Source organism: Antennarius striatus, chromosome 13, assembly GCF_040054535.1.
Source record: "Antennarius striatus isolate MH-2024 chromosome 13, ASM4005453v1, whole genome shotgun sequence".
Lineage (NCBI taxonomy): Eukaryota > Metazoa > Chordata > Actinopteri > Lophiiformes > Antennariidae > Antennarius > Antennarius striatus.
Window position 1 is genome coordinate 10,417,101 of NC_090788.1, and position 12,589 is coordinate 10,429,689.

General features: G+C 37.2%; 1 protein-coding gene across 3 annotated transcripts; it reads right to left on the bottom strand.

Moving 5' to 3' along the window:
* Positions 1–1,925: 1,925 nt before the first annotated feature.
* On the bottom strand, positions 1,926–7,555 carry b4galt4 (UDP-Gal:betaGlcNAc beta 1,4- galactosyltransferase, polypeptide 4). 3 transcript variants are annotated; one of them, XM_068331135.1, is made up of 7 exons: positions 7,531–7,555; positions 5,889–6,431; positions 5,082–5,314; positions 4,100–4,287; positions 3,808–3,930; positions 3,571–3,675; positions 1,926–3,443 (listed from the first exon to the last, which is right to left on the bottom strand). In XM_068331135.1, exons 2-7 carry the CDS (start codon positions 6,169–6,171, stop codon positions 3,308–3,310), a joined length of 1,068 nt encoding a protein of 355 aa, XP_068187236.1. In that variant the 5' UTR covers positions 6,172–6,431; positions 7,531–7,555; the 3' UTR covers positions 1,926–3,307. The 3 variants fall into 3 exon arrangements, with proteins under 3 accessions (XP_068187236.1, XP_068187235.1, XP_068187237.1); XM_068331134.1 differs by lacking the exon at positions 7,531–7,555 and adding an exon at positions 7,247–7,502; XM_068331136.1 differs by lacking the exon at positions 7,531–7,555 and adding an exon at positions 7,100–7,229.
* Positions 7,556–12,589: the final 5,034 nt, after the last annotated feature.

Genomic DNA, 12,589 nt, shown 5'->3' on the forward strand with positions numbered 1-12,589 from the left:
TGTCCGTAATGTCTTGGCAGTTCTGCAGTAAAATTGAGCTTGTGCTAAATGTCAGCGTGAAATACCGTAGTTGAAATAGGGAAACTGATAAAAATACACCAATGTTTAATATAAAATTTGTAGTTTGTATTGAATGAAAGAAAAATTTGGTCTTTGTTAACTTTCAATGATTACCTTGATGTAATCCATACTCAGAGAGGCCAAGTAACGCAAAAGAAGTATGTAACATTTCACACAGTTGGTTATTAGTGTACCCCCGCTTCCACATTGATTACAGCAGTAATTATCCTCCTCAGCTAAACATCACAATGAGGTTTAAGCTTATATTGCTGGTCGTCTGGCTGTCATTACGGTCCTTACACTGGGCACAGTCCTGGCTGTGACTTCTTGTCAGCACAGCCTATTAGGTCAACAGGTTGAAAGTTTCTCATACCTCAGATTATGGTTTGTTAGTTTGGTATCTACTGGCCTATAATGACTGCCGATGGTCTTTTTCTGCTGTAGAAGGTTAGGTCCTTTTTTCTCTGTGTTATTACGTTTGGCCGACCAGGGCAGCATAGCCTGTTGATTTGCCTTCAACAAAAACACCATGACAACTGGGTCATGCAGTAAGACAACAATCCCAAATATAAGAATAAGTCCACCCCATAATGCCTCAGAAGAAGTAACATACAAATTTTGAGCAGTTATATCAAAGTCTGTGCCTGAACTCCGTTGAGAAGTTGTTGTGGGACCTGAAGAGGAGAGTACATGTGCACAATCCTCCACTATGGTTGCACTAAAACAGCGCGCAAAGAAAAGAAGGGCAAAATTCCACCACAGTGATGTCAGAGACTGAGCTCCAGTTATCAGAAAGGTTTGGTTGTAGTCATTGTTCCTAAAAATTATGAAGTTCAGTGGTATTAAAGACTCTTACATTCATATATGTATAGCATAAAATTTCTTACTTAACAAGTAGTTATATAATACTTTAACAGTATTTTTGATTCAATCATATTATTTCTTTTACTTTCTTTGAATAGACAAAAATATAAGAAATCAGTGATGAACCACTGTAAAAGAAGGTGAAGATATTACATATCATACATTTTACTCACTGAGATACAGGTAAATAAGAACTTTCATTTTTGTAAACAAATATCTATATAAAAAAGCACAAGAGGCTCAATCAAACCAGCTTAACTCATCTCAAAAATTTCTGTTGTCATGGCTGTGAGCATTTATGGCCAGAGAACAAAATAACTTACATTTTCAAGTAATAGCTCGTTAATGGTTTTCTAAGTTAAAAATATGTCAATCACAGTAAGAATTCGTCATATGATCCTCGTTTGTGCTGCGTGGGATATTTTCCAACATTACACCAAAATAACAGTTGAAGTTGTTATCATCATCATCCATTTATGAAGGCTGCTAGTGCGTAAAAGAAAATCTTTGAGGAACTGAGGACAAAAGTCTTCATTCATTTCACTCAACCATCCAGCAAGGGATATTTAGCTCTATAGTGCTCCCCTGTGGTCAGGTCAGTGATAGATAGATAGATAGATAGATAGATAGATAGATAGATAGATAGATAGATAGATAGATGGATAGATGGATAGATGGATAGATAGATGGATGGATAGATAGATGGATGGATGGATAGATGGACGGACGGACGGACGGACGGACGGACGGAAGTCTGGCTATGCGTGGATGTAACAAATTTTAAGTACCATTACTTGCATACTGTATAATTTAAATATGGTGTTACAAATAAAAATGAAATTAATTCAATTTAAAGGCCATTCCTGGGAATGGAAATGCCAAGAACAGTATTACAGGCACTGCAAGGCACCTAATTATGATTTCAATTTGGAACATGAAATGTGAGGAAGCCAGAAATAAAATAGGTCACAAGTATGCAGAGGTATTTAACAAACATTTTATTGTACTGATTAGTACCACCAATAAATCCTAAATAAGACAAGAATGTATAAGCAACATGCTGGAATCAAAAGTATGCAGATTGTTTGACTAAAACGTCTTCACATACAAGAAAAATATTAATTTGTAACGTAAACTCCCTTGTAACACACCACAAAAGAAAATAACCCATTACCCAGTCATTCCTTCTTAAGTAACATTAAAGAAAAACATGTCATGAAATCATCTTATTAAATCATCTTATTAAAAAGATAAAACACCCTTCATCTGAAAAAAACTGTAAAATCAAGTGATTTGGTCCAAAACAGCCCAAGGCTTTTGCATGTAACACTAACAAATCCTATAAAACAGTAATAATATCAGATAAACTAGAGACTAGAGGTTTTTAGTGCCTACATAAGGGAAATAGAACCAACTATGTATTAACATACCTCTTCACAGCAGAGAAATTGACACAATACCAGGAAATGCACCAATATAGTTAATAATTTTAACAAGGCATCATTTCATGTGACCCAGTTTCAGTGTCTCACAACTGATCACTATTATCAGTAACATCTTTCAGTAGAACAGAGTTTGATATGATCGGCTCTCCATACATTATTGCTCTTCAGCAGGTTGTATTTCATATTGATGCAAAGACATTCGATACACAAGGTAAAAGAGCTCCTGCTTTCACATAAAAGTCTGTAACAGCTGAGGAAGACCTCAAGATAGAGATTCTCTGCCACCATGAACAAAGTGACAAAGATGATACAGGAATTCCTTCCATCAGTTGTTTCTGGAGTGTAACTGTTTCATATCTAACAGAACTTTCTGCCCTCAACAATCAAGGAGTGAAATGAAGCATTTTGTACCCATGGAGTCCTGAGTATTTTATGCTTGAAGATTTAAATAACTTAACTAAAAATGCATTATGTTTATTCGTATGTCAAGGCTTTGTTGTCCGCACTTTGTCTTTCTACCATCTACTGCATAAAAAATTGTTTAAAAGAAATAATGCACATTACCCTCCATCACAGCTGATCAAATATTCCCTTAACATCAAATCAAATCACGCACCGTCCCAACATTTATGATTTACACAACAAAGTAAAAAAACAAGTCTATTTTGAGGCCAGCCAGTAGTTTTACTGCCTGAATGAGATTTGATTTTTGCTGGCTGGTAATGAAAAATGTAAAAAGGCCACATTGTATGGTCAAAGGTGCACGCTGTAAGCTAAACGTAACTTTAATGTACAAACTAAAATGGACAATGTGCATTCTGCGTTTCATATGTGTGACCTGTATACATCAAGCAGCTTGCCTGCAGTGGCGTGTAACATTTTGTGTAAAATATAGGAGATGTTCATTTTTGGTAACAGCAGATTCCCTGTTTGGAACCTCAGCTCTGCGGCTCACCAATGTCCACAGTGACATTAATATAAAGAGGGTGCCTCTCCACTGACAATGTCTGATATGAGCAGGTGTTGAGTCCATCGTGTCTCCATACCAGAGGGGCTTTTGCTAACAACTTCATCCTAGAAACAACAAAGAAGTTTCTGTATCAATCATTTGCTGCATAAATCAGGATGAATGCATTTAACTGACCCAACTGCATGCTTCACCCAGTAAAAGACATTATTCTTTATCTCTACATTCACTAACCTATTTTCATTTATTTCATTTCCACTGTCCCTTTCATGAAACACCATGGTATAACGAGCTATATCAGCAGGTGGCCTCAAAATCTGCATTTTCTGCAGGGTAACCCTGAATGAGAAAGCAGAACACACATATTAGTGAATGAATGAATGAATGAATGAACAAATGAATGAATGATTTACTCCAAATACGAAAAGAAAAAATAATTCTTAAAACTGTTTCCATTTGTGTTTGGCCCACCTCACACGAATATCGTCATCTTCTCCACCCCAACCCCAGTACTCGTTTGAAAATCCGTTCACTCGTAGAAATTGTTCTCTGCTTAGGGCTGTAACTCCTCCAAAGTACCCTTGGTAACGCAGACTGAGAAAGGAATAGAACACATCTGTGACCGACCATTATGTCACTGTTTTTAGGCATCATCAAGCTTGAGAAGATACATGTTAACACTGCACTGTTTAGTAAGCAGATACAACAATTTTCAAACTGATTCATGATGATCTGAAATTTTAATCCCAAGTCATACACTTACACGTATCCTGTGACATTCCGTCCAACCACTAAGTGTTTGGGATCGTTTTCACAGACGTATAAATTGAAGTCGTTCTCAGGAATCAGGTCAACATCGTGGAAGATGAAACAATCCCATTGGTAGTCCTTCAGTGCCTCCAGATACCCAACATTTAGTAACTTTGCACGGTTAAAAGTTTTATCACCAGCCTTCAGGAAGAAGAAAATATTGACAAATATTTACAAAGTGAATTTGAATGGGTTTAAAATGCTTTGTGATCAAATGTCCAAATAGATGAGGTAAATTTTATAAAGTCTTCAACATATAGTATATAGTTAATAAGATTTTAAAAAAGTAACTCTTCTGGATACACATGGTTTTACAAACACATGCAGAATTTTTTTAAAATTACAAACCAGTAATTTGAACCAGTGCTGGTTCAGTGTTTCACTTTTCTTTGTAACTTGACTGACATCTGTGGGAAACTCAGTATGATGTATTGCATGAAGTGCTTGACGTTTACAGTCCAACAGGTTTTTCTTCCCAGGTATGTGATAAGGAACCTGCTCGATGACTCAATGCAGAAGACTTGGCCTCAGGCCAATCTTTGGTTTTTCTGCGGTTCATGTTTCACCGGCTTGAAATGTTTTTGTTTGAGTAGATAATGTGTAATGAGCAAACATTACATTTAAAAACAAACACAGGATTTTTTTTTAGTTAAACTGGTGCTGGAAGATTTTTGAAAAAGATACGAGCAAACAATTATAGTTGTTGGCTGGAATATCAACTACTGTACCTCAACCAAATACAAATACTAACAAATCAGTGGAATTGTTAAACCTCCTTTTATCTTATCAATTTCAAAGGTCAGACATCCTGACCAGTGCCAGTACAGTGCAGTTAAGCAGGAAGTCTTTAAGTTTTATTTTACTGTCCCATACTGTCACTACAATAAGTGATTTTATCTGGAAACTAACACGGCAGTGTGTGAGCTGAAGGGTACCTGATGGATTACATAAATGCCAAAGTGTAACTGCTGGCGCTCCAGAAAGGGGAGCAGGTGGTGCAGGAGGTAGAGGAGGTGTTTCTCTCTTTTGCGATGGGGGATGAGGATGGCTACACTCTGCCTAGCTGTGCAGTCTGTGGGCTCGTAGACACCTTCGTTCACCTCTTGGTTCTCCTTCTGGACATCCTCCATTGTCAGCGAGGAGTCAAAGGACAGCTTAAGAATGCCCTCTATAAAAAGTAACAAATAAAAACCTCAATAAAACAACTTGTGACAGTATTAGAATACTACACAAAGCATTTTCTCTTGTTACGTGCACCTGTAAAGAAGTGATGATCATAAATCCCTGATTTGTAGGTTCACATACAAAATAAATAAAAACTTTGATTACATAATTAAAATAAATATTTTAAAGTTTTCCTCTTGTTTGATATGAAGTATGAATGAATAAGGTCATTTAGAAGCAAACACTTTCACCTGTAGTCATGAGCACAAAATCTACTGAAACCAGGGTGACTAACGTCATTATTTTAGAATGAGCCTTTTACACTATCTTGAAAAAGACCAGGCTCCATTCCATCAAGTCCACTATGTTGCACAGTCATCTGCCTAAAAACTGGATACTACCTTAGGAGATATTTTTAACAGCCAAAATAATGAGGGGCAAGACGAGGGGCGTGCAGCTGGTTGCCATAAGATGTGATGCACTCAATTATTGTTCATTTCTAATCATTCATAACCAGACTGGGCATAATCAGGATTAAAAGATTGTCATCTCTTTAATCTGCATCAGCATATACTTACGTAGCAGTGGCGACTCCAGAGGGCACGGGCCTTTTGTTTTAGGGATAAATGGAGCTGAGGGAGTGAACACCACTGTCCCAGGCTGGAGTTCATCCACTTGGTTATCTTCACTTTCTTCCGCTTGAGTCAAAATAGAGGAATCATCTAAGGATTTAACTTCCTCTCTTGAAAATGTTGCAAGCCATGCGAGCACCGAGAGGGAAACAAAGATAACTAAAACATATCTGGCTTTCCACAAAATCTTGAATGCAGGCATACAGAACCTCATGGCTATTGTGCTCATTTCAGATGGCGAATATGGCAACTGAAGATGTTAACTGGAACTTTCTTTGTTGCAGGATTTTCAATAAAAACACTGTTTCCTAAAGATGTTGCTGACCCATAGTCCCATGGGGATCAACAACATTAATAAGCAATATGAAAAAACTGGCAAATATTATGATTCATATGATCTCTGTGATATATAGAAAAGTCACTGGCAAAGTTGCTTAATTCACAAAATCCATCTTCAGGGTGAGACCAAAAACCCAAGCTCTCCAGCAACTGCAAGTTACAAGAGAAAACATGTTATTACAGAAAAAAATACGAGTGTCTGTGTGAAAATCACATAAAACATAAAATTGGCTGGTCATGAAATAAAAAAAACACTTTTCGTTTTAATATAACAGCAAAAGGTATTGCGTTTCTGAGGAAACAAGCACTCACAAGCACTGAGTACCAACACAAAGTATGATCTGGAACCAAATAGCATTCTAAATCTGGTGATCCAGAATCTTTAACTTTATTTGGCTCACAGAGAATTTGCTATTGAACAACAAATAATGATGCATCAGACTTAAAAGCATGACTCAAGCTGGACTGATGCTTCAGTTGGGAATTAAATCCGTTTTTTCACCATATGAGGGTCAAACTATCAAGGGATAAATGCCATAAAACGGGGGAATAAAAAGTAGTAATTCTTCTGAGATTTTCTAAACAGGCTCTTTTTTGTTACTGCTCAACAGATGTGAAACACATGGAAATTCGAACCAGACATTAAATACATGCAAGAAATTCAACCACGATGAAAGGGTATGGTATCAATGTTCTCTCGTTTTTCAGGATTACACTTTTGAGCACATTCTAGATTCTGTACACTTAAGTAGAAAACAACAACAAAAACAATAAAAACCTAATCCACCGCCAGCTGGAAAGTTAAAGAAAGCTCTTACATTTTTTAATGCTTTATTTCACACCAACTCCCCTGTCTTCATTTTGGGGAGTGACAGCCAAGCTAGCAGGCTGGCTCGAAACATTACCATGATAACCATCAGCTATTATTCTTGGAACACTAAAGGAAAAGTACGTTTTGTTTTTACCTCACTTGCTGCTGCTTCTAACCGTGATTACTGTTCATGCTATGAAGGAGAAAAACGCTCGATCGTAGTCCCGCATCTGCAGCGATTTTAGCTGTGCCCACAGACCCCTCACAGAGTTCCCCTAACATTAGCGAGCTAGCTGTCATGGAAACGCTATTGTTCAGCTACGAACGGTTTTTAAATGACATATTAGCGCTGGCAATTTCATCATGGAACAACAGGATCCAAACCAATCAAATGTTATCCTACAGGTACGGGTTGTCAAGTCAGACAGCATTCCTTACCTGCTTCAGATTATCAAGCACATTACCACCGGATGCCGAACCAATATGAAGGTGATGGATGTATTTCACAATAAAAGTCTCAGTAAAACGATAGGTTTGTAAAGAGTGTATAGATGGGGAAAACCCTCTTTTTAGTGAAACTATCGCCCGAAATATGTTTCTTCCCATTTACTTGTAATTATTTACTGAGAAAATATCTCGTGATATAAAGAAGTACGTCATATTTCTTGACAAATTATTCAGTCACATTGGCAACAATTTTGCGTTTAGCCCTGATAATTGTCAGCATACCATTGTTAAAAAGATTCAGTATTTCTACGAACGGTTTTAAACATTGGTTCTTGTTACATCTGCATGACTGTGAACACTAATTTTATGCAATTAACACTTCACGTAAAAAGTACTTTCATTTTGAAGGCAGAACCGCAGACAGGAAGTTGTACTTTTTATTATTTAGCTTAACGTAGTTCAATCGATGACGTTCGTCCTCTGTTTTGTACGTAGTCCTCTGAATAAAGTCTGTTTACAATTGGATTTACTTTGAATTCGTTGTATTTGACAAAGGAGTTAGAGAGCGCTGTGCTGTGTGCTCTCACGTCTGTTACAAACGTCCATCTTGCAGATATCTCCAGTCACTTTGTTCATTATTTGCGCCACCTCGCCTCAGATCACTCTGTGACAACACGCTGAGCAACATTGAGAATACAGCATTTTTTCTGCTGCACACACAGGATGTGGCTGTCCAGCTGCTCCTTGTCCCCTGTCAGGTCAGGTCAGAATGTGGCACGTCCTCAAACAGACTTTTGCCAAATTTAGCAGCTTTCTTTAAAGTTTAATGAATGAAAAAAAATCTGCATGATATAAATCACAATTATTCACTGTTCTTGTCTCTGTTGACGTTCCATTATTTTGTAATATAGCATTTTTGGCTTTGAACTTTGACCTATGAAAGTAGGTCAGGATAAATTTTGAATTCAGGGGTGTCGCGGGATGTTGCAATCTCTGACTGCATTGGTTCTTGTTACATCCCGCTTTAAAGCGGTGATGTATTGTAATTGTCGGCGTTTGTGTGTTAGTCCGTCCATCAGTCCATCAAATATCTTCGCAACTGTTGCTGATAGAAAGATGAAATGAAAACACATTACTCAGGTGGCAAAGGGGACAAAAAGAGATGATGACCTTGACCTTGAGAAAACTAGGTCAAGGTCAAATTTGAACTTTTGTACACTCAGGAACTGGATAACATAGAAAGATGAGGAAGAAGGCCAGTGTGAGTAAGACCATAGATCAAACCTACAGCTTTGATCTATGAAAGTTGGTCAGAGCACTAGATGTGATCTTTGACCTATGCAAGTAGGTCAGGGTAAAATTTTGAATTCAAGGATGTCGCGGGATGTTGCAGTGTCTGACTGCATTGGTTCTTGTATTTACTGCGATTAATGAACCTAACCTTAATAACTTCTAATTGCTCTTAATTTTTTGGGTTACTGTATGCCTGAATAATCATGGCTTATTCACCCTCATTTCATTCCAGGCTATCAACGACTTTGAGGTGGAGATCTCACAGTGGTGGTATCTAAAAATTAATATCCAAGCCGTGGTTTTCCTTTAGGAAAATTCCATCAAAACAAAAGATCTCAAAGGCCTAAAGTATGCTAACTCGTTTCTTGTATACGTGAGACTTTTGTGTAGTTTCTTTTACCTACACACAAGTTGTGTGTGTAATAAAACTAGCTTTTAATTCAACTATTTTCAGCAGAACATGCTGTGCACAGAAATCTATTTTTCATATTTTTTGAATGAATGATCAGTGTAGATTAGAATAAATACCACTATCTGCAAGATTCTCCTCCATCCTTTCTATATATTCTCCACACATTGACGGCATGATTGTGCGATGTGAGCCTATTGTGTAACAACACATCTGCTTGTAGATGTCAGAGTCTTGACACAAATGTTCTGCCAGCCGTTTTCTGAAAGCTGTGCACCAAATGCCCATAGACTTCCTTCAGCGTGTGCATTATTTGTTTTGGGCAAATAATTTTTTACTATCAAAAAGAGATATGATAAGATTTATTCATCTTCGACTGGGAAATTTAGCAAATACATATTTCTATTAGTTATATATTTTAAGCCACATATACATAAATTGGTATGAAAAGGTTTGGGCACATCTGATAATTTTCCAGATTTTCCGTTAATAATCACTAGTCGTTCAGATCAACAATTTCAGTTAAATATATGATATAGCAGACAGAGAAATATTTGAGAAGTGAAATGAAGCTTATAGGATTTAGAGAAACTGTGAATTAATTATTTAAACAATTTAAATAATATTTAAATAGTTATTGCACACTCTTGGTAAATCCTATAAACTTAATTTCAACTTAAAACACCACTGTGTTCATCTGCCATATGATATATGTAACTGAAATTGTTGAACGAAACAAACAGTGATTTATAAAGGAAAATCTGGGAAATTATGAGGGGTGCCAAACTTTTTCATACCACTGTATTTAAATAAAAAAACAAAAAAACAAAACAAAAACATTTTATCTCGATCAAACATTTGTCTGTTCCTTTTTCTGTGAGAAACACATTGGCCCCTTTTGTCAATGTTTTCACTCACAATGACAAAAGAGTCAGTGTATTGGTACTTTAAATATTACAAATAACACTCTAGAGATTTACCTGAATGGGAAAGATCCAGCAATTGCTCCTTCTTTCGTGGATGTCAGTCCTGATGCAAGAAATCTTAAATGGATGAACCAGCGGGAGAGCTATCTGCTGTGTGTCAGCACTCCTCCTAATCTTTATACCGGTACTTTCAGAGTCAACAGTCAAGCTTTACAGCATTCCAGCTTGTCGTGTACGACTGAATTTGATAACGCCTGTAGCAATTTTTGTACAATATAGGCAACTGCATGACTCAGACAACTCTTTCTAACATGTAGTTCTCAACAAACTAAATGCTGGCTTTCAAACATGTAGTTCTCAACAAACTAAACGCAAGGATGTTCAAGGAAAACAGTGACTGTGGCGGGAGATCCGGTTTCCTCGAAACGTAATGACGCACAACATCACAAAACGGTGGCATCTGAGGCGTTCAATATGCGCAGCTTTGACCATTAGAGGCCATTAATGGCTGCTGTTCTCTTTAACACAGTGCAATGTGACTGGCTGCACGTGGACGTCTCTTCAACACCTTTGAAATAGAAACAACAGAAACTTCTACGGAAAACACTGTCAGTATAGTGCAAGCTTGTCAAACTCAAAGGGCCAGATGTAACTTATAAATGTAACCCAGTGTAATGTAAAGTAAATGTAAAATAAATGTAACTACTCCTTAATGTTAAATAACTCTGAATTTATTACCTATTCAAGTTAAAAACATTACAGTTCCACAGAAAGAATATGTTTGCTTGTTGCTCTATCATAACAGAAATTCTTTTAATTTGTCAGATTATGAAACCCACATAAATCCATCAATCAAGGATCAAACTATCCAAGTGAATAAAGAAAAATAACATCAAACACAAGTTAAGACATTAACTTTGTCTAAAGGTTTTTCATAAATGTTAAAATGAGCTTAATTACTGCATTGTGGGGAATGCAGTTTTGGTCAAAGCACACTCTGACCTTTTATGCTCTCGTGGGCCACATAAAATGATGTGGCGGGCCACATTTTGCCCCCGGGCCTTGAGTTTGACACATGTGGCATGTGGTACACATGTAGTGACTGAGTCTGATTCTGGACTGTCCCTATCATCTGCTGCTCCTACACCTCTACCCATCCATCCATCCATCCATTTTTAATTTAATTTAATATACTGTTTTGATCCCCGAAGGGAAATTAAGAATGCACACTCTAGCTAATGATTAAAACGTAAAACGCATGCATACATATATATATATATATATATATATATATATATATATATATATATATATATATATATATATATATATATATATATATATTACTGTATACAGGCCCCTGTAGCACACACACACAAGGGGGCCTGTAGGCATTTAAGGGAGGTAGAGTGGCAGGCAGCTCCTTCTTGGTGCGCCTCAATTGAGCAACTTGTAAAGGGGGACGGCTTTACCACTGAGCCACTGCTGCCCCCTAAGCCACTGCCGCCCCCATCCATCCGTCCAACCATCCGTCCAACCATCCGTCCATCCATCCATCCATCCATCCATCCATCCATCCATCCATCCATCCATCCATCCATCTATCCATCCATCCATCCATCCATCCATCCATCGATGATCTTGAAGCGTGTCATACGTATCGCTGGAGCCTATCTCAGCTGGCTACAGGGAGAGGCAGGGTACACCCTGACCACATCATCAGCGCATAGCGGGACGTACATCTATATTGTTCTTTCAAACACCTATACAAACCTGAAAGCAGTAGAACCTGTAGACAACTCAGTTCATCACATTCAAATGCTCAGGCAGAAATGTTGAAGAACGGATACTCTGCTTGAATCTGGTTGTATCAGACAGACTTCTGTGGTGTCAATAGATGTTTCACAACTGATCTATTCATTTGTTAGTTTATTGGCTTTTTATTTATTTGCTGATAGGGACAAAGTACATTAACCAGCCGCATAACACACCGATTGATTGTGTTCTAAATCCATTTTTGGTTTGGGACAGACTGGAGTTACCGACTGTATTATCAGGTTTAAACTCAGCCGTAGGTGAATGAATGTACATAAAACTACAGGTGATTCATAGCTTATTACTTAAAAGGAATGGTATTTAATCAAGTAATTAATGTCTTCTTGACAACTTTTCATCATGCTAGACACAAAGTATTTATACCAACATGGAACCTATACCTCTGATGTATTTTGTACTTCAGTAAAGAATTTCCAGTGAAACTAGATCTGAAGGGAGATGCATGATTGAACTGTCATGTTTCCTGAATGTCAAATAGTGTTCAAGTTTTAAACAGCTTTAGTTTTATTTTATTTTTAACTCAGATGTTAATTTTGGAGGACTCTTAAAATCAGTAAGTTTGTCTAAACTATAGAATCTTATACCT